Source organism: Ovis aries, chromosome 1 (genome assembly GCF_016772045.2).
Source record: "Ovis aries strain OAR_USU_Benz2616 breed Rambouillet chromosome 1, ARS-UI_Ramb_v3.0, whole genome shotgun sequence".
NCBI lineage: Eukaryota > Metazoa > Chordata > Mammalia > Artiodactyla > Bovidae > Ovis > Ovis aries.
This window is the reverse complement of record NC_056054.1, coordinates 26846858-26871141: the sequence shown is the minus strand read 5'-3', so window position 1 is coordinate 26871141 and position 24284 is coordinate 26846858. Positions and strand designations below refer to the sequence as shown.

Here is a 24284-nt window from a genome sequence, read left to right as displayed (position 1 = left end):
CTCCATTTCTTCTAAGGGATTCCTGCCCACAGTAGTAGATATAATGGTTATCTGAGTTAAATTCACCCATTCCAGTCCATCTTAGTTTGCTGATTCCTAGAATGTCGACGTTCACTCTTGCCATCTCCTGTTTGACCATTTCCAATTTGCCTTGATTCATGGACCTGACATTCCAGGTTCCTATGCAATATTGCTCTTTACAGCATCGGACCTTGCTTCTGTCACCAGTCACATCCACAGCTGGGTATTGTTTTTGCTTTGGCTCCATCCCTTCTTTCTGGAGTTACTTCTCCACTGATCTCCAGTAGCATATTGGGCACCTGCTGACCTGGGGAGTTCCTCTTTCAGTATCCTATCATTTTGCCTTTTCATACTGTTCATGGAGTTCTCAAGGCAAGAATACTGAAGTGGTTTGCCATTCCCTTCTCCAGTGGACCACATTCTATCAGACCTCTCCACCAGGACCCGCCTGTCTTGGGTTGCCCCGCGGGCATGGCTTAGTTTCATTGAGTTAGGCAAGGCTGCGGTCCTAGTGTGATTAGATTGACGAGTTTTCTGTGAGTATGGTTTCAGTGTGTCTGCCCTCTGATGCCCTCTTGCAACACCTACCATCTTACTTGGGTTTCTCTTACCTTGGGCGTGGGGTATCTCTTCACGGCTGCTCCAGCAAAGCACAGCCGCTGCTCCTTACCTTGGATGAGGGATATTCACTACATTTTTTTCCATTGCATTTGTTTTTATTTATTATTGTTTATTTATCTCAATGTGGACTCATGGATGTTTTATATTTGGGGGTATAATCCAATGCTACTACTTAATCCAATAGTACAATTTTTGTTGCCCAGATTGTTCCAGATTTTGGCTACTGGGAGTACTTTTTTTGACTCCTGTGACCCTTTGATACTCCAGTCTGTGTGGAGTTTTTGTTGTTGTTAGTTTCTTCCTTTGTAGTTTATCACTTCCTACTTTCTCGCCTCGAAAGATACTTTAGGATCGTCATGTAAATTTCTGCTCCAGTCCTAGAATTAGGTGTTTTCCCAAAGAGCCCTATGGTTCCTTTATTGGAGAATGGTATCAGAAACCAAGATCTGGGTGTTAGAGTGCTTGTTATTACTAGGTGGTGGTGTTTCTAGATCCTCTCCAAGCAAGAAAATTTGTGTGTATACCAACCCATGTATGTACACATATTCTCTGTGACCATCTTAACCTTTATCAAGCTAAGTATGAGTTTGGACTGATGTCTCCAACTGTAATACATTACCATGTGGCTCTTTCTAGCCTCCTTTTTCTGCCTATCTGTAAATCTCTAACTCTTAACAGGGAGAAACCTGGCTCCCACCATGTGCCACCCATTTATTTAATTGCTCCATTTAAGTACACATATATAGCATCATCAGAACTGTTATCCTGTACCCCAGTGGAAAGCAACTTTATTGATACAGTGCTTATGTGCAGTTCCTTTAACCTTTAGTCTTAAAAGACTCCACTTAGTTTTGAAGTTATTTAGATTAGCACTGTTTCCCCCCACTCCCTTGAGTGAAGTTTTCTTATACATTTATAATACAGCAGGATTCTTTTGCTATAGACTACATTCCATCCTGAGATTCCCTGACCTCCTAGATGATTTTTTAAAATTTGCTTACCGTAAAATTGACTCTTTCTTTGTACTGCAAAGTTCTGTGGGTGTTTACAAGTGCATCATGTCATATATTACCATTAGAGTATCTACAGAATAGTTTCTCCACTCTTAAAAACCACCTGTATTTCAGCTATTCAGCTTGCAACCATTGATGCTGCATTTGTTTTTCAAAAGTTGAATATTAGTTTAATTCTTTACCGTATTAACTCTTTGAGTCTAGGAAAAATTTATTTGGAAAAATAAATAAGATGAATATAAATGAAATAACTGGAAAACTGAAAGTATAAACTGACAAGAACGAAGGAACGAAGGTTTGGAGAAGGAAGGAATGAAGGTTTGGAGAATGAAGGAAATTTAGTTAAGGAGAGGTCATTGAAGGCTATGATTGGTCAGAGCAGCTTATAAGGAAGATAGGAGTCTTGACCAGGCATTTGAGGAAACTGTTAGATTTAATTGAATTGGATATCTAGTGTAACTATGAGAATAGTCTTAATAGAAGGGAAAAAAACAGCATGTATACGGGAGAAAGTGGATTGTATGACAAAATATTAAATAATTTGTAGAAGAAACTATGTCTTGTAGCTGTTTCATAGGGGAAATGGTCATGTGAAATATACATAGATCTATGAAATTATTTTTCTGCACTTTCTCTGCACCGTCTTTCCCAGTAACATTTATGATTTTAATGTCAGAAAAGTCAAAAAATTATGAAGAAAAATGAAATGTTTAGGGTAAAAAATTGAAAACATTTTCATATTTCATTTTCCTTACTTTTCTTTTTCCTTTTTTTTTTAACTTAGATGAATTGTCACCACCTTTTTCTGAACAACACAACAGGGAACAAATTTTAATTGGCTTGGAAAAGTTTATTCAAAAAGAATATGATGGTATGTTGTATGTCAAAATTGATTGCTTTCATTATTGTAGTCACCTGGTTTGAGTTTCATTCATTTGTATAAAAGAGTTTATTGCTTCATTCATCTGTTTGAAAGTATATCGCATGTTATGTGTTAGGTACTATTCAAGTTGCTGGGGATACAGTGCTAATAAAAGAAGTGAAGCTTGCTTTCATTAAGCTTATGTTATTATATTAACATGGGTGACAGATAATCAACTGGCAAGTAAATAACAACATCAGGAAACAATAAATAACTGGTAAATACAGAGGTTAAAAGGATAGTGATGAGTTATTATGGTAGTTATCTCTGGTAAGGTGACACTTGAGCAAAGCCGTGAATAATATGAAGGAGCAAGTCACTATGAATATTTAAGGAGAGAACATTCTAGAAAGGAGGAGTATTAAGTGCAAATATATCATGACTGAATTATGTTTGACATGCTTGAAAGTCAGTGTGACTTGAGTGGAGTATGTGAAGTACATTGTCTAGAAAATTGAGGTCAGAAAGTTAACCTAGATTTTAGATAATGAGTCTTACAGATGTTGAGAAGGACTTTAAATTTTATTTTGAATGTCTCATGAGAAGCTTCTAGAGGGTCTTAACACATAAGACCTGATCTGAAAGATCCATAGGTCCATAGGGATAGAACCAAACAGAACATTGAGAAAGCTGTTGCATAAGTTCAGATGAGACATAATAGTGATTTAAAAGAGTCAATGAGAAACAAATTGAAGATATATTTTGAATGTAGAGTCAACAGGATTTGTTGATGTGATACGTGTTAGATGTGAGAAAAAGAAAGGAGTCAAGGACAGTTTCAAAGTTTTTCATTCACTCTTTGGATGGTGCTATTAAACTGAGATGACAGAAAATATCAAGAGCAGGTTTTGGGCATGGGGTAAAGAATCAAGAGTTCTATGGTCATATATTTGAGAAAAGGATAAAGAGTTGATACATAATTAGAATGAACTTATATCTTTACAAGGTGATCTGTTTTGTGCTACAAGTTTCTAGTTTTTAATTATATTTTGCTAGTGTATATTGACCAAATCTAAGTTCCTATTATATTAAACCCATGCACATTTTTATCTGCTGATGAATGTAGGTTCTTGTATGTCTCTCAGCTGTCATTGATTTCAAGTAGGGCCTCAGAACTGAATAGGAGGATTAAGTTTTGAAAATATAGAATTTGTTATCTAAATGTACAGGCTATAAGAGTTAATAGGGAGAATAATCTAATCCTGGTAAGCCACAACTTGTTTGAAGTAGCAACTGTTACTGAGTGACACTGAGCATGAAGGAGATGGTAAGAATAAACGTCGACATCCTAGGAATCAGTGAACTAAAATGGATGGGAATGGGTGAACTTAATTCAGATGACCATTATATCTACTCCTGTGGGCAAGAATTTCATAGAAGAAATGGAGTAGCGCCCATAATCAACAAAAGAGTCTGAAATACAGTACTTGAGTGCAGCCTCAAAAATGACAATAATCTTGGTTTCTTTCTAAAGGAAGCCATTCAACATCACAGTAATCCAAGTCTATGCCCCTACCACTGATGCTGAAGAAGCTGAAGTTGATCAGTTCTATGAAGACCTAGAAGACCTCCTAGAACTAACACCTAAAAAAGCTGTTCTATTCATCATCAGGGATTGAAATGCAAAAGTAGAAAGTCAAGATATACCTGGAGTAACAGGCAAGTTTGGCCTTGGAGAACAAAATGAAGCAAAGCAAAGGTTAACTGAATTCTGCCAAGAAAATGCATTTAGTCATAGCAAATACCCTTTTTCAACAACACAAGAGACGACTTTACACATGGACATCACCAAATGGTCAATACTGAAATCAAATAGATTACTTTCTTTGTCACCGAAGATGGAGAAGCTGTATACAGTCAGCAAAAAGAAAAAAAAAAAGACCTCGAGCTGACTGTGGTTCAGATCATTAGCTTCTCATAGCAAAATTCAGGCATAAACTAAAGAAAAGCAGGAAAAACACTAGGCCAGCCAGGCATGACTTAAATCCCATATGAATTCACAGAGGTAACAAATAGATTCAAGGGATTAGATTTAGTTAGCAGTGTACCTGAAGAATTATGGACAGAGGTCCATAATATTGTACAGGAGGTAGTGAACAAAACCATGCCAAAGGAAAAAGCAGAAGCCAAAGTGGTTATCTGAGAAAGCTTTGCAAAGAACGAAGAGAAGTGAAAAGCAAAGGAGAGAGTGAAAGGTACATCCAATTAAATGCAGAGTTCCAAAAAATAGCTGGAAGAGAAAGAAGACCTTCTTCAATCAACAGTGCTTAATAATAGAAGAAAACAACAAAAGGGGAAAGACTAAAGATCTCTTTAGGAAAATTGGAAAGGTCAAGGGAACATTCTGCCCAAAGATGGGCACAGTGAAAGATAAAAATGGTAGAGACCTTTAGTAGACGCTGAAGAGATCAAGAAGACATGGAAAGAATACACTGAGGAGCTGTGTAAAAAAGATCTCAATGAACAGAATTACTATGATGGTGTGGTTAGTCACCCAGAATGAGACATTCTGGAGGGCAAAGTTAGATGGGCCTTAAGAAGCACTGCTGTTAATAAAACTAGTGGATGCAATGAAATTCTGGCAGAACTAGTCAAATCCCTAAAGGATGATGCCATCAACATTTTGCATTTATTATGTCAGCAGATCTGGAAGGCCAAGCAGTGGCCACAGGACTGGAAAAGGTCAATCTTCATCCCACTTCCCAAGAAGAGTAGTACCAAAGAATGTGCTAACCATCAGACAGTTTCCCTCACCTCTCACGCTAGTATGCTCATGCTTAAAATCTTGCATGCTAGGCTTCAGCATTATGTGAACCAAGAACTTCCAGATGTCTAGGCTGGGTTTAGAAAAGGAAGAGAACTAGAGATCAAGTTGCCCACATTTGCTGGATTATAGAGAAAGCAAGGGAATTTCAGAAAAACATCTATCTCTGTTTCATTGACTACACTAAAAAGCCTTTGACTGTGTGGATCATGACAAACTGTGGAAAGCTCTGTGAGAGACAGGAATACCAGACCATCTTACCTGTCACCTGAGAAACCTGTATGCCGGTCAAGAGGCAACAGTCGGAACCCTGTATGGAACAGCTGACTGGTTCAAGACTGAGAAAGGAGTATGAAGGACTGTCTGCTGTCACCCTGTTTGTTTAACTTATATGCTGAGCACATCATGAGAAATGCCGGGCTGGATGAGTTGCAAGTTGGAATCAAGATAGGTGGGAGAAACATCAACAACCTCAGATATGTGGATGATGCCACTCTAATGGCAGAAAGTGAAGAGAACTAAAGAGCCTCTTGATGAGGGTGAAGGAAGAGAGTGAAAGAGCCGGCTTAAAACTAAATATTAAAAAAAACTAAGATCGTGGCATCTGGCCCCACTACTGCATGGCAAATAGAGGGGGAAAAGGTGGAAGTAGTGACAGATTTCCTCTTCATGGGCTCCAGAATCACTGCAGATGGTTGACTGTAGCCATGAAGTCAGAAGGTGATTGCTTCTTAGCAGGAAAGTGATGACAAACCTAGACAGTGTGTTGAAAAGCAGAGACATTACTCTGACAACAAAGGTCCATATAATAAAGGCTATGTCTTCCAAGTGGTTGGGTACGGTTGTGAGAGCTGGACTGTAAAGAAGACAGAACACCAAAGAATTGATGCCTTTGAACTATGGTGCTGGAGAAGACTCGTGAAAGTCCTTTGGACAGCAAGGAGATCGAACCAGTCAATCTTAAGGGGATCAACCTTAAATATTTACTGGAAGGACTGATGCTGAAATTGAAGTTCAGGTATTTAGGTCATCTGATGCAAACAGTCAACTCACTGGAAAAGGCCCTGGTGCTGGGAAAGATTGAGGGCAGAAGGAGAAGAGGTTGTCAGAGGATGAGATGGCTGGATGGCATCACTGATGCAGTGAACATGAACTTGGGCAAACTCTGGGAGGTGATGAGGGACAGGGAGACCTGGTGTGCTGCAGTCCATGGGGTTGCAAAGAATTGGACACAGCTGGGGGACTGAACAACAACAAAGCATGAAGGAATAACCCTATTATAATTTATATCAAATGGATCAATCCCTCACTTTTAGAGAAGGATTAATTCTATATACTAAGGTTTTTAAAATTATTTGAATTGTGCCCTAAAAAAACCCGGTTTATTTCTAAGAAATCTCTAAATGTTGATTTTAACTATTGGCATTAATGTTGAAAATAAATAAAAGTAGGTGAATTATGAGATAGTTAAGTTGGAAGAAGCTAAAGGACTTGGTAAGAGTATGGATGTGGAAGTTCAGAGGTGTTAAGAACCACTTGTTTATTTCTGGTGTAGACAGCTGAGTAGATGATGATCCTCTTTGCTGAGAAACAGGGATTATAGGGATAATAGTAGATTTGAGGTGAAGTTGCTAGTTTAGTTTGGACTTGTTGAATTTATGATGTCTGTGGAAAAATGGAAAAAGTTTGATATATAGGTGTAGAATTTTGGTTAGAACATTTGGGCTTTAGGTGAGTGTTTTGGAATTTTTCAGTACATTTGTCAGTGGTAGGTAATTTAAGCTGTGGAATTGGATAAGATCATCCTGTGGTAAGCCATTAGTAGTTAATAGAAGATTTGTTTTTCCTGGTAATTATACAACTTTTGACTTTTGTTTTTCTTTACTTAGAGAAGGCAAGATTGTGCTTATTTGGCTCTTCTAAGAATGGATTTGGGTTTCGTGATAGTGATCTGGATATTTGTATGACACTTGAAGGCCACGAAAATGCAGAGGTAAGAGTTATTTAGTGTTTGGATAGGGATGTGGAAGTTTATTTTCTTCCAATGATGAATCTGTTTTTAATTTTGTATGTAGAATTGATAAAAATGTATGAAATCATTCTTTGTATAAATATATGAGCAGTAACAGTGTTTGAAATGTAAAAATATTAGCATTATCGTTTTAAAAGACATTCAAGTATTTGAGTAAATATACTGTTTCAGTGATTTTATGATGCAAAACCCATGTCATCAATAGTTACAAGTGCTTTTCAATGAATTTTTGAAAAAAATATGCCATAGAGTTGGAGTTTTTTTCTTTAGAGCCAGTGAGAAACTGTTGCTTTAGTTTGGGTAGGGAACATTGATCTCACTTATACCATCTTTTCATATCTCTTCTGTTAGGTGATGTCTCTGTATCACTAAAGATAGAAGATAAAGGTGGACATTTAATTTATAAATGGATTGTGTTCTGCAAGTTAATTGTGATTTGGGGGCACTCAGAGCACATTTTTTTCTATAGAAGAATTGTTATAAATGATGCATTCTAAGATAGCTTTAGAAACTCTTTTGGGGTGGGAAGGGGAACTAACATTTGAGTCCCCAGTATACACTTTTACATACATTTCTCATTTCACTCTTACAACCACCTTCGAGGTAGATAATTTCCCCCATTTTACAGATGAGGAAACTGAGGCTTTGAGAGATAAACTGACTTGCTCAAGTTCACACAGCTAGTAAATGTTGGAGCCGGGATTCGTACCCAGGTCTGTCTGTCTCCAGAGTTCATGCTCTTTCTGTTGTATCCCACTGCTTCTCTATAATTTATTTAACCCATAATGTAGTTGAAATATAGTACTAATAGTACTGTAGAACCTAACCACTACTTTCTGAGATTGAAAGCTTTCTGAGTTGCACCATGAGATGCCAGGAGCAAACCTTCCCCCCAGAGCAGTCTCAGCAGTGGGAGTGGGTACTTATGTTTTCCTTCTTTGTGTGCCAGGCCTCAACAGTGGGAATAAGATTGTCCAAGCTCCATAAAGAAAGAGACTGAATGGACAGGAAAGAAGTGTCCCAGGCCTTCCTAGCAACAACTAGAAAAGGAGGGTATCCCTGTAGTTGCTTGTTTCTTTACCTGCATAGCTGTTGGGATTTATGTTTCCAATTCAGGGACTGCTTGCAAGATTGGGGTGAGGCCAAGCTTCTGGCATCTTTAGTGGTGTCAGTATACCTTCTGTTGTATTATAAAAGAATTCAGCAGAATAGTATATCTGTGAAATAATAGCTTTAAAAAAAAAATTTCTTTTCACTGTTAGAACCAAAGAAAAGATGGCAGTGATGCCTGGTAGATGCTTATTTCTTGGCCCAAGAAATTGCTTCTGGTGTTAATATCTTTTTGTTCTATAAAGAAACTGAAAAGTTGTAAATTTTTTAGTTCTCCTTAACTAACTTCTACTCAATGCCATCTACTTGGGAAAATGGCATTCTGAAGGGCAGAATTCCCTCTTCCATTCTGAAGGGGAGGAATTGAGGGAATAGGAAATGGTTTTTACCCAGGGAGGAGTTTAGAGTTTTAGATCTCTTCTATGTAAAATTTAATAATTAGACCTCTAATCACTAAGGGTTTGTATATTGTATAGTGTCTGTGCCATTCACACTGGAAAGTTAAAACAGTGAAAAATACTAAAAAAATTTTCAGATGAGCCATTATTGAAACTTTTTAATTTAGCATAAACTGTATTTTTGTATAATCAAAATAATATCTTTTATTATGGACTAATTCTAAGATTCCCTTGAAATCCTCAGGTTAAGCTACAGTGGCTGCTCTTTTCTTGTAGCTAAAAAGGAACATTTTGGGGATATGAAAAAGTGATTTTAGCAGTAGGTATAGGCATTGAACTTAATCCAGTTAATTTATGCCATTATCTTCCTGTTCCTTATGTTATGATTATTATTACCATATCAGCTTTGCTGTCTAGTTTTTAAATAACCAACACATTTAAATTGGCAGAGGTAGGAGGTTTTTTTGGAAGAAGAAGTAGATGTTGGTAATGGTAGGATTATTTTTCTTCTCCTCATCAACGTATAATAATAAATGGTAGACTTAAAGTACAACTGTGTATGAAGTATGCTGCTGAATGATTTACATATGTATCTCATGTAATCTTCCAGATACTTTATAGAGTATGAGTTTATGATTATCTTGATCTTATAAAATAGTAATATGACACTCAAGAGAGGTTAAGGATCTGGTCAAAGTCATATAGCTAGTCAGTACTTAGGTTCAAGATTTGAATCCAAATCTTTAGAATCGTCTAAATTTAGAGCCTATGTTCTTAGTCACTATACTGTTTTGCCTTCACCAAACCCATCTCTGGTTGTTTATCGGTGTATTTTAAAACATTATTCCCCTGTTTTTGTGATTCTCAAACTTTAACATGGATTTGAATTACCTGGGGATGTTGTTACTATGCAGATTATGATTTAGTAGACGGCAGTGGGGGTTTAGATTCTGCATTTCTATCAAGTTTCCATTTGTTGGTGATACTGCAGGTCTATGGACCCATGTTCTTTGACCAACGAGGTTATGTAGACCTTCTGGCTGGAGATTTTATATGCTAGTATTAAATGTCTAGATTAAAATAGAATTTGTACAAGGCCGAGTTAAGTCAGACAGACTTATTTATTTATTAACTTAATTATTTATTTTTGTTTTTTAGAAATTAAATTGTAAGGAAATAATTGAAAATTTGGCGAAAATTCTTAAGAGACATCCAGGTATGAACTTTAAAACAAAAAATTTTTTTTAGTTTTATGGAAATTGTTTAACCTAGTAAAGTTTTGTTTTTTTTAATCAGGTTTAAGAAACATTTTGCCTATAACTACTGCCAAAGTGCCTATAGTAAAATTTGAACACAGGCGAAGTGGTTTAGAAGGTGATATCAGTTTGTATAATACGTTGGTAAGTTTCACTGTCTGTAAAGACCCAGGTATGTTTACAGTTGTCATTTTAAAAGTTTACAGATCACTGACTATACCTCTATGTTTAAAACTTATGAATGTGAGCAGTATAAGGGAAAAAATTTTATTGATCATTTTAACATTTCCTTCAGATTGAAGATTAGTTTTTGCTTGACTCACATACAGGTATTTTAAGTTTAACGTCTGTTTGGATGTTCATTTTACCTTTTTATCTGATCTGTAAGTTTAATTTTAGTAAATTTGAAGTGCTTTCAAATATGTAATTTATTTTTCAGGCTCAGCATAACACAAGAATGCTAGCTACATATGCAGCTATTGATCCTAGAGTACAGTACTTGGGATATACAATGAAAGTATTTGCTAAGGTATTTGTGATCCACTTTGTTATAATACTTATGATATTAAGGTAAAACATATTGATGTCAGACTTTTGAAAAATGTTTTCTCAGTTTTGTTTACCTGAGCTTTTAAGAAGAGACTGTCAATATTAATTGGTTTAAAAGTATACCTGTTAGACTAGGGTGATTCTTAGTTGTTTTTCTGTGTTTGCTGTATTCTCAAGGGTAACATTCTAATAAATTTCTCATAGTATAGTTTCTCAGTGCATGATTTTCAGCCCCAAGCGTGAGAGTTGGCATGCGAAGTTAAAAAGCTCTGAATTAGGAGATCTGGTATTTGGATTTTAGTTTAGTTCAGTCGCTTAGTCGTGTCCGACTCTTTGCAACCCCATTGATTGCAGCACGCCTGGCTTCCCTGTCTATCACCAGCTCCCAGAGCTGGCTCAAACTCATTTCGATTTAGTGGTAAGTTTTTCTGGCCAAGAAAACAAAGCAATACCAATAAAACCTAATGTTTCCTCTATTATCACACTTAAAATACTCAGTAATGTTTTCTTGGTTGTTCTACTCCATGTATAAACTCCATCAGGATTGAGGCCTCTGTATCTTTATTTCAGTTTAGTGTCTGCTTTATGGGTAGCTGCTCAGTAACATAGGTAATTTTGTGAATGTGTTGGTGGAAGGGTTTTAGTGGGGGAGTGACTCAGTTATGTTTTCATTTCATAAAGCCCATTCTTCCAAAAGGGAGACATGCTTGTTTAAATATTCCTATACATGTCTTTATGGATAGTAAGTCATTTTAGAAAAGGAGGGCATCCAGCGACATACTGCAGATCATATTCAGTACAGCTAGTCTATATTCATTTCACCAAATAATTCCAACATGACAGATCCTCACTCTGTGGAGTTTTGGTAATGAAATCTTGTGGTTCATGTCAGAGAAATCATTCCTCTCCCTCCCTTTATGTCAGAAAATCTCCCTTCCCCATCTGTCTCCTAACCAACCATTGCCTGTTGTTAGAGGCAAACAGTGTTAAACATTCCTCTCTATCCTTCCATAAATGTATTATTCCAGTACAAGCAAATATATATATTTCCTAGCTCTTTTTTTATTATGGGTATAATATACTGAAAACATTGCTTTGTATTTTGCTTTTTCAACTAAGCAATATATATTGGAAATTATTTCCTATTAGTATACTAAGGGTTTCCTTGTTGTTGTTTTTTTTTAATGGTTACATACTGTTCTGTTGTGTGGGTAGTCATCAGTTTTTTAAGCCTGTATTTTACTGATGAGCTTTTAAGTTCTTTCTCACATTTTGCTATTAAAATAGTGCTACAGTAAAATCTTAGTCATTTCATGTGTTTTTGGCATATTTACAAGATAAATTCTTAGAATTGATATATTAAAGGAGATGTGCTTTTGTAATTTTGATATTGTCAAATTATTCTTCATAAATTTACACTACTATATACTCTTATCTGTAATGTGTAAGAGTGCCTACTTACCCATACCCTATGTAACAGTTTATTTTTGAACTTTTGGGTATTTGACAGTTTGATGAGTTTAAAAATGGTGTTTTAAGGTAGCCAATACTTGTGCATGGAATAAGATTCTGAAGTTTTATTTTCAATCATTATGTTTTTTTAGCGATGTGACATTGGGGATGCTTCTAGGGGAAGTTTATCTTCATATGCTTATATCCTTATGGTGCTGTACTTTCTGCAGCAGAGAAAACCACCTGTTATCCCAGTTCTACAAGAGGTAAGTGTTGAAGAAAATTATAAAGTCATTTCTTGTGACAACAATAGACCTAAATATAGTAGATCTTGCTCAGTTCATGAGATCATGAGGGATTTTTCTATCATGAATGGCCTTTTTTCTTCTTCCATTAATGGTATAATCAAATAATGAACCTTTGGGAAAGTTTATTATGGGAGAATACAGACTACTGAAAGAATATTAGAGGAATGGAACTATTGAATACCTTTTGCAACGTTTTTGTATTTTACAGTCTTAGAATGCTGCCAATGATTATAAAATTTGTAACCACAGTCTCTCAGATGAAAATACATAGTTTCTTCTTTCCAGAGTGTTCTCCCTCCTTGTGCTTGGCAGTGAAGCTTGATTTTGTTGAAAGTTAAAAGTGTTAGTCACTCAGTCATGTCCAACTCTTCGCAACTCCGTGGTTTGTCCATGGAATTCTCCAGGCAAGAATACTGGAGTGAGTTGCCATTTCCTTCTCCAGGGGATCCTCCCATCTCAGGGATCCAACCTGGGTCTTCCTTCCTGCATTGCAGGCAGATTCTTGAGAAGGGAAGCCTGAAGTTTGATTTATTCTGTATATACTTTGGTCAACTTTGTGAATTTTTATTGAGAAAAAAATTCAAGGAAATTCTTTCTTATCTCTGTAAGGTCATGTCCCTTGTATTAAGCATAAGAGTATACATCAAAAGAAACATATTATACTCATATTTACTCAGATTTGGTGACTCATAGAGGCTTGTTATAGCCCATTTATACTCTCTAAAATAGAACCAAAAGAATTCTTAATCATCCATCTGTTCCTCCTCTTTCTTGGCGCAAAGTAAATGTGCAAGCCTTGGGGTGGATCAAAGTCTAATTTCTCAGAAAGGTGGTTATTTTGAGGTAGGCAATAACCATCTGAATTATTTGGAAAATCACATATTCTGATTTCACGTAAACTTTGATCATCATAGGAAAGAAGTATATTGTAAAATAATAAGCCATATTGTGTGCCAGATGGCCTTAGTAAGTTTTTTAAAGTTCTAATGAATGCCATGTGGTTTTAACAGCATTTCCTTCCCTCTTTAAACAAATAGTGGGAGAGAAAAAATTTAAATATCCTTTTCTAACAGAAAAGTTTAAGTTGCTTGAATCTATGTTGAGTGATGTTTATTTTTTACCAAGTTTGTTCACTATAGAATATTTAAAATTTTGTATGCATTACTTAAGCCTGCCAAAGCCAAGGTTATTCTCTATATTAGTCTAATTCTTGTTAAGGCTTTAAATTTGGAGATCTTATGTGTAATTGCCCCAATAATATTATAGCAGCCGTTTGCTATACTTTGCTATGCCTTTGATAGACTACTGTGATTAACCCAAATGGAACACAAATTTTGTTTTCATTGTGGTTTGTCTCTGTTCTCTCATTATGTTACCCATGGATAAAGAACTATTGAGGCAGCATGATATAATGGAAAGACCATGATATAATGGGCAGAACATGATTTTGGAGTCAGAGTTAATTGATATGAATCCTAATTTTAACATGTGGCCTTCAATAAGCTAGCTGCCTACCACTAGTCTTAATTTTATCCTTTGTAAAAATGTAATAATAGTAGTAGTATTTCAGTGTTGATGTAAGGAACAGAGACATCAAATGCTTTTGAATGCAGTAGATGCTAAAGTAGGAGTTTATAAATGGTGGTTGCTTTTATTATTACTTTTATTATTATCATTAGCAGCTTTATTAATATTATTATTGGAAAATTGTAGGTAGGATTGCTGTAGCCAACTTCAAGAACTGTTCCATTATCTGCTTAACAGACAGTGATTGATGAAATGAGAGACAGTCCATGGAATGTTTTCCATCATAATGAGCTCTGATTGTGGGGGGCTTTGTGATACATATGAACTGATGATAAATGGATTTTTGCTTCTGGCCTTTTTTGCTTGTCATATGGGACCCCATTGTCCATTGCTCTGGCATCATTTAAGTATTGATCATTGGCATCGATCAACTTTTAAGGGTAAGGATATGTTTAATGAAGCTGATGATCTTTGACTCCATTTGTAACTGAACTTAGACTTGAAGTGACTGGGTATAATAACTAAGGCTCTGCTGAGTGTTATTCATGATCAACAACACAGAATTCTTTAGGTCAAAGGAGCTTTCCTAAGCAAGATGATTTTGCTGTATTCTAGCAATCATTGTAAGTAAAAGTAAATTTTTACATAAAAATTAATACAAAGAGAAGATTAGGGAGTGTTAGTCACAATTGATATTATGAACTATGTTTTCTTAGCTTCTGTCAGCTTAAAAATTGAAATTGAATGGATGAACCATGAGGACATTATGCTAAGTGAAATGAACCAGTCACAAAAGGACAAATACTATATGATTCCACTTACAGGAGGTACCTAGGGTACTCAGGTACATGGAGACAGAAAGTAGAATGATGGTTGCCAGGGCTGGAGAGAGGCATGGGAAACTATTGTTTAATAGGTTCAGAGTTTCATTTGTGTAAGATGAGAAAAATTCTGTGGATGGATAATGGTGATGGTTGCACAGTGATGTGAATGTACTTAATGCCACTGAACTGTACTCTTACAAATGCTTGAAGATGATAAGCTTTATGTATATTTTACCACAACTAAACAATTATAGTTTAACTATTCCAGTAGCTATTAGAATATCATAATACAAAATAAGAAAGACTTATTTGGTGAGGTTTTAGAAGGAAGACTTGAGTGCTTAAGTAGAGGATGACTGGCGTTGAGAGAAAGAAAAAGAAACAAAGAAAGTGGGGCCTTCTTTCCTGATCTAGTGGAAAAGACTCCACGCTCCCAATGCAGGGGGCCCAGGTTTTATCCCTGGGAGGGGAACTAGATCCTATGCTGGAACAAAGTGTTTGCATGCCAAAACTAAAGATCCCACATGCCGCAACTTGTATGGCAAAACCAATACAGTATTGTAAAGTAAAATAAAGTAAAGAAAAAAAAAAAAAAGACCCTATGTAGCCAAATAAATGATAAATTTTTAAGACAAGAAAGAGAACGTAGATGTGTTTTGTATGTGTGTGTGTGTGTGTGAGAGAGAGAGAGAAAGAGAGGACAATATTAGTACTTCTAAGGGCTGAAACAGTGAAAAGTTAGGCACTATGAAACATGATAGTTCATTAAAACAGGTGGCAAATCACTGATTAAAGGCTCTCCAGAGCCCTCAGGTTCAGTTTACTGTGTTACTAGCCAACATGATTGGGTTTGGATGTTGGCTATTTCTCAAAAGTAAGAATCTGTTGAAATAATCAAGGTCTAAAGAGGCAGCTTGTATAATAGCACCTTAATCTATGAAGGCAAAATGTTATACTTTGGCCTCTTTAAAACCTTTTTCCTTCCTTGAGTGTAGGATCGCATGTCTCTTATTTTAGATATTAATACCTGTAATTGCTGGACTTTCTGTTTTTTGATTTATGGAATGTTGGAATTTATGCTAGATGATTCTTGGTAACTGTGTTTGTTTAAATTAAATGTAAATACTAAAAGGCCAGGTATTAGTTTAGGTCCCCAGAAACCTGATCTTTATGTAAACATGCTTACAGAGTAAACATATTCATTCAACAGATATGTATTAAGTATTCTCTGTATGGCAGGCTTTGATGTAGTAGGAATTTTGGCTCTAGATGTCAGTTATAGTCCTTGCCCACAAGGAGCTTAAACCTAAGAGTGAAATTAGAGGGACAGACATGCAGTTAATTTTATAATTAACTGTCTCATTTAAAATGGAAGGAGCCATGGGGAGCACCGTATCTAGTGGTTTTAAAGTATATTTTGATAAGTTCTGTGCTTAGTCAGACTGCTCAGTCATGCCCGACTCTTTGCGACCCCATGAACAATAGCTCACCAGGCTCCTCTGTCCATGGGGATTCTCCAGGCAAGAATACTGGAGTGGGTTGCCATGCCCTCCTCCAGGGAATCTTCCCAACCCAGGGATCTAACCCAGGTCTTCCACATTGCAGGCGGATTCTTTACCGTCTGAGCCACCAGGGAAGCCCTGACAAGCTCTACAAGCTCCTTAAAGTGTGTGTGATGAGTGGAGGAAGGAAAAGATAGGCTGTAATTTTCTCCACTCAGGCTTTTATCAGAGTACCTCTGTTTTACTGTTGAACTTCCAAGAAGAATCCATTTTAGGAAGGGGTTCTAACAGTTTGAAAGAAAAATAAAATTTGAAAACAACTGACCAAATTAATCTAATCTTTTTTTCCCGTTGGGAAAACTGAGGATTTGGAAGGATAATTGTCTTGTCCAGAATTATTACTTGGCAGGACTAAGACTAGAAATGAGGTCTGCTGACTCTACACGTATCCCAGCTTTTTACTTCATTGCATCTCTTTCTTAAAGCTCCTATAAGAAATAAGTCTCACAATTGCTTATAGAGGTCAGTTGTACCTGTACAATCATCTTATGAAATTCTTTTAGTAGACTAGCATTGTCTTCCCCCCTTTCCTTAGGGCAGGAAATTACTATTCATAATTAATCATGAAGATTTCACAATATTTATCAAAATGTCAAGAAAAGCTATCTAATATTCTATTTAAAAGAGAATCAGTGTCCAGGCCCTTTTCAGCCTCATCTGATACACATAACTGATTAAAGATACTAGAGCTGTTCCCTACAACAGCTTCTTTGATTTCCTTAAGGTTTACAGTCAATGAGTATTATCTCTTATGGATTTCTGCATCTCTGATCCTTTGATGAAAATGCCATTTTCACTTATTTTTTCTTTAGTTTTACTTAATTAAACTTGGGCTGGATGTGTTTTGATAGACCAAATAGATAACATCAAATGTATCATTTAGAGAGTCGTGCTCTCAAGATACCCTTTCCCAGCTTTGGTCTTTCAGATACATTTTATTCATTTTCATTAATAACTTGACATCAAATTATACCATCTTGACATGTTCCTTTTGGAATAAATATTTCAATATGTCTTTATATGTAAATTCTGAAATGATGTGAAGGTATTTAGGCTTTGAGTTGGATGACTTGAAATCTAATAATGAAATTGATTTTCTTAATGCAGATCTTTGATGGAAAACAGATTCCACAGAGAATGGTTGATGGATGGAATGCTTTTTTCTTTGATAAAACAGAAGAACTGGTAATTTCTTCTTAGTTTTTATGTTGTGGAATGTTCACGGATACATGTTAGGATTTGCATAATTTAATAATTTTACTTGGATTTGGGATCTATATTTTGGATAAGTATAGATATGTCACTCTCCTTTTTTTCTTCTTACCTTAGAAAAAACGTTTACCTTCACTTGGAAAGAACACAGAAACATTAGGAGAGCTTTGGTTGGGACTGCTTCGCTTCTATACTGAAGAATTTGATTTCAAAGAATATGTAATTAGTATTCGGCAGAAAAAACTGTTGACAACTTTTGAGAAGCAGTGGACATCCAAATGTATTGCCATTGAAGGTAATCATTCAGCTGATATTAATTTAGGAACAAAACAAAGCAAAATAAGACAAAGGCAGAATTTTAAAAATTTATTTTTAATTAAACAATAATTGCTTTATACTGTTGCTTTGGTTTCTGCCATACATCAACATGAATTAGCCATAAGTATACATATGTCCACTCCCTCTTGAGCTTTGCTCCCACCTCTCACTCTTCCCACCCCGCTAGGTTGTTATAGAATCTGAATTTGAGTTCTCTGAGTCATACAGCAAATTTCCTTTGAAAAGCTAGAATTTTATTTGGCTAATGAAATTGAGAGGGAAACTGAAACACATAAGAATTTGGAAGATATTTCCTCTTGTATTTTTTTTTATCAGTTTCCATCAATCTGTAATTATAAAAAAATAATTTCTGACTTTGGCTTGTGTTACTTAGTATTAGACTCTAGTGATGGTTACTAAATATATTTATGTTACAATGAGCTTCTTAATTAAAGAATAAAATATTTCTTTTCTAGACCCTTTTGATTTGAATCATAACCTTGGTGCTGGAGTTTCTAGAAAAAGTAAGTTTTAAATATAGAAATACCCTGCTTTTAAAGCTCTTACACATTAAGGTCTGGATCTTCATTGTTTTTCTTCTTTCTTCAATAGTGACCAATTTCATCATGAAAGCATTTATCAATGGAAGGAAACTTTTTGGTACCCCTTTTTACCCACTCATTGGCAGAGAAGCTGTAAGTTTACATAATTCGAATTCATGAGTCTTTTCTGTTTTCTTGTAGAACTTTTTTTTTAGTAGTATAAGAAACCTAATCCTGTTACAAGTTGGTGTTAGGAATAGGGGGAAAGATGGTTATAACTCCCTCTGTCTTTTCTTATTGCACTTACCATGGTCTATAGTGAGATATCTATTGGCTATATTTTATCTGCTTTTTTAATCCATTTGTTAAATTCTGTCTCCCACTAGACTGCATAGCTCCATGAGGACAGAGCCCATGTCTGTGAGGTTTACCATCATATTGCCAGTGCTTGTCATAATTTCTGGCACATAGGATGCATCAAATAAGCATTTGCTAAATAAGTGAGGGTTGATAGGACTCAGGATCTTCTAATTTTGAATCTGAGGTGCTCCCTACTGCCTCTCTTCTATCTCTAGAAATCTTGGTGAAAATACAAACAGAGAAGTCAGTACCAAAGTATCAATGTGAGAGTGAAAGGGTTAGTTGCTCAGTCATGTCTGACTCCTTGCAATGCTATGGACTGTATGTAGCCCACCAGGTTCCTCTGTCCATGGGATTTCCCAGGCAAGAATACTATAGTGCATAGTCATTCTCTTCTTCTAGGAGGTCTTCCTAACCCAGGGATCAAACCCAAGTCTCCTGCACTGTAGACAGATTATTGTCTGAGCCACCGGGGAAGCCCAGAGTATTGATAAAACTTTATTATTTGCTGAGGCTTCTGCTTTAATTGTGATACAGCCCTTGGTAAGCTGAACTAATGTCATGGAACTAAGAGGATTCCTTTTACCTGAACTGGGGGTTGTAGTGTCCCCCATTCCTTTTGGTCTTATCTGGTTTAGGTTGCTTTCTAATGGGAGGATACCACAGTCTCACAGAGAAAGGAAGAAATCTCAAAAGAGAAACAATGTCTCTGTTATTGCATAATGAATATCTTAGATCTTGTTCAGTTTCATCACTCTTTCTTGTTGGGGTGAGAAAAGCAGAAAAAGTCTAGAGCTTTTTTCCCTTGAAGCATTTTTGATAGTCCCGATTCATAGGCAGCGGGGGTGATAATAATTGTAATCAAAATAAAATGACAGTAAAATTTGAAATGGCGCAAAAGTCATGTAGAAGCAAAATATCTAACAAAAGGAAAATACAGTGATAATTTTACTGATATATTAAAATAGCAATGAATGAAAAGCATAGTCAAATCAGAACAAATATGGTGACGCACTGATAAAGTGTTTTACTTGAAAACCATGGAAATTCTATTAGTATGTGTGCATGCATGTGTTTGGTAGAAACCTAGCAGTTGCATACAGTCAGACTTGTTAGTGAAATACTAACATAAAGTCCTCTTGAATGTGATTTGGCATAAGAGCCTATCAGAAGGGGCGTATGATTCTCCCAATCATCTTTTAATTTGCTTTATTCTACTTTAAAAGTCAATATATGGTATTTTAGAGCTTGAGTATACCAGTTTAACTCTTCTCCTTAAATGGACATTTAAGTTGGTATCAGTGTTCTGATATTGTAGAAAAATAACCTTGTTATATAGTTTTTCATGCTTAATATTTTCCATAGTAAAGTTCATTCTTTCTACACATACTGAATTCCTGATTTGTACCTATTTCTTTGATATGTATTAGGATTATAACAGCATATAGAATACATGTGTTTCATCCCCTTAGACTCTAGTGAAAATGAAGACCAAGTATATTTTCTGTACTTTCACCTTTCTTGCTCACTGAAACATCCCCATTTCAACCATTCTTCTATTCATTAGGTTCTCTGACATATTAATCCATTTTCTCCCAATCTGTCAGTTACCTTCTGTTTTCATTTTTTCCTCTCCATCTAACTCATGTTCCTTGGTCTACCTGTGGCATATACTTTATATTCCTTTGTACCATTGTCCTTCTTTTGCATTGTTGTGTGTTCAACTTTACATGAACTCAGCCATCCACCATCTCTTTACGCTTGGACTAAGCACCGATGGAACAAAGTCTTAAAGCTAAGCAGTTTATAGCACAACTATAAATTAATGTTCACCAGCCTCAACTGGACTTTCAATACTATCTGACATTCTTACTACATTTCTTTAGTTACCTCTGTCTCCCATTCAGTAGGGACTATTCCAAGTTTTATTTATTTTACTCAAAATTCAGTGCCCAATTTGTTTTGTCTCATCTTTCTTCTCTGCCTTTCTCACACTTGGATGTTGTCCTTTTGAGGTAGAGATGGTATTAAATAGATATTCTTCAACTTTCTGCTACCATATCTATAAATCTGCTTGTATCTTCAGATATCTCTTCTTTTTTAAAAAAAATTTGATTTCATATTGGAACATAGTTGATTAAAAATGTTGTATCAGTTTCAGGTATATGGCAAGGTGATTCAGTTATACATATACGTGTAGCTATTCTTTTTAAAATTTCTATTTAGATTATTACAGACTATTGAGTAGGTCCTTGTACAGATACATACAGTTGGTTATCTATTTGAATATAGTATTGTGTACATGTTAATCCGAAACTCCCAATCTGTCTTTCTCCCCCTGCCCCTCCATAACCATAAGTTCATTCTCTGAGTCTGTGAGTCTGTTTTGTAAATAAGCTCATTTGTATCTTTTTTTTTTTTTTAGAATTCACATATAAGCAATATCACATGATATTTGTCATTCTCTGTCTGACTTTCTTCACTTAGTATGAAAATGCCCAGGTTCATCTACGTTGCTGCAGATGGCATTATTTCGTTCTTTTTAATGGCTAATTTTCCATTGTATGTATGTACCACATCTTTATCCACTCACTTGTCAGTGGACATTTAGGTGGCTTCCATGTCTGCTATTGTAAATAGTGCTGCAGTGAACATTTGGGTGCATATATCTTCTAGAATTATCATTTTCTCTCGATATATGTCCCAGGATTGGGATTGCTGGATCATATGGTATCCCTGTTTTTAGTTTCTCTTTGTTTTTGTTTTTTTTTAATTTTGTTTTAAATTGGAGAATAATTGCTTTACTATGTTATGTTGGTTTCTGTCATACATCAAGGTGAATCAACCGTAAGTATACATACATACCCTTCCTCTTGAGCTTCCCTCCCAACCCCACCCCAGATCTGTGCCTCTAGGTCATTACAGAGCAACAAGTTGTGCTCCCTGTGTTCTACAGCAACTTCCCACTAGCCATCTGTCTTACACATGGCAGCGTATATGTTTCTATGCTGCTCTCTCAATTTGTCTATTTTTAGTTTTTTAAGGAAGCTCCATACTGTTCTTCATAGTGTCTGTACCAATTCATATTCCCACCAATAGTGTAGGAAGGTTCCCTTTTCTCTACACCTTCTCCAGCATTTATTGTTTGTAGATTTTTTGATGATGGCCATTCTAACTGATGTGAGATGATACCTCATTGTAGTTTTTGATTTGCATTTCTCTAATAATTAGCAGTGCTGATCATCTTTCCTTGTGCCTCTTGGCCATCTATATGTCTTCTTATGATTGGGTTGTTTTTTTTTTTTAATTGAGCTGCATGAGCTGTTTGTAAATTTTGGAGACTAATCCTTATCCATTGCATCATTTGCAAATATTTTCTCCCATTCTTTGAGTTGTCTTTTCATTTTGTTTGTGGTTTCCTTTGTTGTGCAAAAGATTTTGAGTTTAAGTCACATTTGTTTATTTTTTAAATTTCCATTACTCTCGGAGACGGCTCAGAAAAGATGTTGCTGCAATTTATGTAAAAGTGTGTTCTGCCTGTGTTTTCCTCTTAACTTGTTTTATAGTATCAGGTCATACATTTAGGTCTTTAATCAGTTTTTGTGTATGGTGTTAAAGAATGTTCCAATTTCATTTTTTTTACTTGCAGCTGTGCAGTTTTTGGAGCACCATTTGTTGAAGAGACTGTCTTTCCTCCATTGTATAGTCTTGCCTCCTTTGTCATAGATTAATTGACCATAGTTGCATGGGTTTATTTCTGGGGCTTACATTTTGGTCTGTTAATCTGTATTTCTGTTTTTGTGCCAGTACCATACTATTTTGATGACTGTATCTTTGTAGCTCACAGTCTGAGGTCAGGAAGCCTGATTTCTCCAGCTCTGTTTTTCTTTCTCAACATTGCTTTGGCTATTCTGGGTCTTTTGTCTCCATACAAGTTTTAAGATTTTTTTTGTTCTAGTTCTGTAGAAAATGCCATTGGTAATTTGATAGGGATTACATTAAATCTGTAGATTGCCTTGGGTAGATAATCATTTTGACAATATTGATTATTCCAATTCAAGAACATGGTATATCTTCCCATCTGTTTGTGTCATCTTTGATTTCTTTCATCAGTGTCTTATAGTTTCAGAGTACAGGTCTTTTCTCTCCTTGGGTAGGCTTAATCCTTGGTAATTTTTTCTTTTTGATATGATGATAAATGGGATTGTTTCTTTAGTTTCTCCTTCTGATCTTTCATTGTTAGTATATAGAAATGCAAGATTTATGTGTATTTTACATCCTGCTGCTACTGAGTCGCTTTAGTCGTGTCCGACTCTACATGACCCCATAGACGGCAGCCCACCAGGCTCCCCCGTCCCTGGGATTCTCCAGGCAAGAACACTGGAGTGGGTTGCCATTTCCTTCTCCAGTGCATGAAAGTGAAAAGTGAAAGTGAAGTCTCTCAGTCGTGTCTGACTCTTAGCGACCCCATGGACTGAAGCCTACCAGGCTCCTCTGTCCATGGGATTTTCCAGGCAAAGAGTACTGGAGTGGGATACCATTGCCAAATTCATTGATAGTTTTCTGGTGGCATCTTTAGGATTTTCTGTGTATAGTATGACATCTAAAACAGTGACAGTTTTACCTCTTTTACAATTTATATTCCTTTTATTTCTTTTTCTTCTCTGATTTGTCATGGCTAGGACTTCCAAAATTATGTAGAATAAAAGTGGTGAGAATACAGATATTCTTGTCATGTTCCAAATCTAAGAGGTAACGCTTTCAGCTTTTCACCACTGAGTATGATATTAACTACAGGCTTGTCATATATGGCCTTTATTATGTTGAGATATGTTCCCTCTTTGCCCACTTTCTGGAGAGTTTTTATCATAAATAGGTGTTGAATTTTGTTTAAAGCTTTTTCTGCATTTGCTGAGATGATTGTATGGCTTTTATTCTTCTATTTGTTGATGTGGTGTATCATACTGATTGATTTGCAGATATTGAAAAATCCTTGCATCCCTGGTATAAATCCCAATTGATCATGGTGTGTGATCCTTTTAATATATTATTGGATTCAGATTGCTAGTATTTTTTGTTGAGGATTTTTGTGTCTATGTTCATCAGTGATAGTGACCTATAAATTTTTTTTTTGGTAATATCTTTGTCTGATTTTGGTTTCAGTATGGTGATGGCCTTATAGAATGAGTTTGGGAGTATTCATTTCTCTGCATTTTTTGGGGAATAGTTTCGGAAGAATAAGTGTCAACTCTTCTCTAAGTGATAGAATTAATCTGTGATGCCATCTGGTCCTGGACTTTTGTTTATTGGAAGTTTATATTTCTTTGTGGTTCAGTCTTAGGAGACTGTGCCTTTCTAAGAATTTGTCCATTTCTTCCAGGTTGTCTGCTTTATTGGCATATAGTTGTTTGTAGTAGTCTTTTATGATCCTTTGTATTTCTCTGGTGTCTATTGTTACTTCTCCTTTTTAATTTTTAATTTTGTTGATTTAAG

General features: G+C 35.8%; 1 protein-coding gene across 28 annotated transcripts in view; it reads left to right on the top strand.

Moving 5' to 3' along the window:
* TUT4 (terminal uridylyl transferase 4) overlaps nucleotides 1–24284 on the top strand; it is a 136447-nt gene that overhangs the window by 94804 nt on the left and 17359 nt on the right. For all 28 annotated transcript variants that reach the window (XM_060409143.1, XM_060409132.1, XM_060409045.1 and 25 more), the window contains exons 15-24: nucleotides 2440–2526; nucleotides 7231–7334; nucleotides 10040–10097; nucleotides 10178–10281; nucleotides 10577–10666; nucleotides 12291–12404; nucleotides 17467–17544; nucleotides 17689–17866; nucleotides 18366–18413; nucleotides 18502–18584. In XM_060409143.1, the coding sequence (XP_060265126.1) occupies nucleotides 2440–2526; nucleotides 7231–7334; nucleotides 10040–10097; nucleotides 10178–10281; nucleotides 10577–10666; nucleotides 12291–12404; nucleotides 17467–17544; nucleotides 17689–17866; nucleotides 18366–18413; nucleotides 18502–18584 (944 nt within the window). The remainder of the gene's footprint in view (nucleotides 1–2439; nucleotides 2527–7230; nucleotides 7335–10039; nucleotides 10098–10177; nucleotides 10282–10576; nucleotides 10667–12290; nucleotides 12405–17466; nucleotides 17545–17688; nucleotides 17867–18365; nucleotides 18414–18501; nucleotides 18585–24284) is intronic.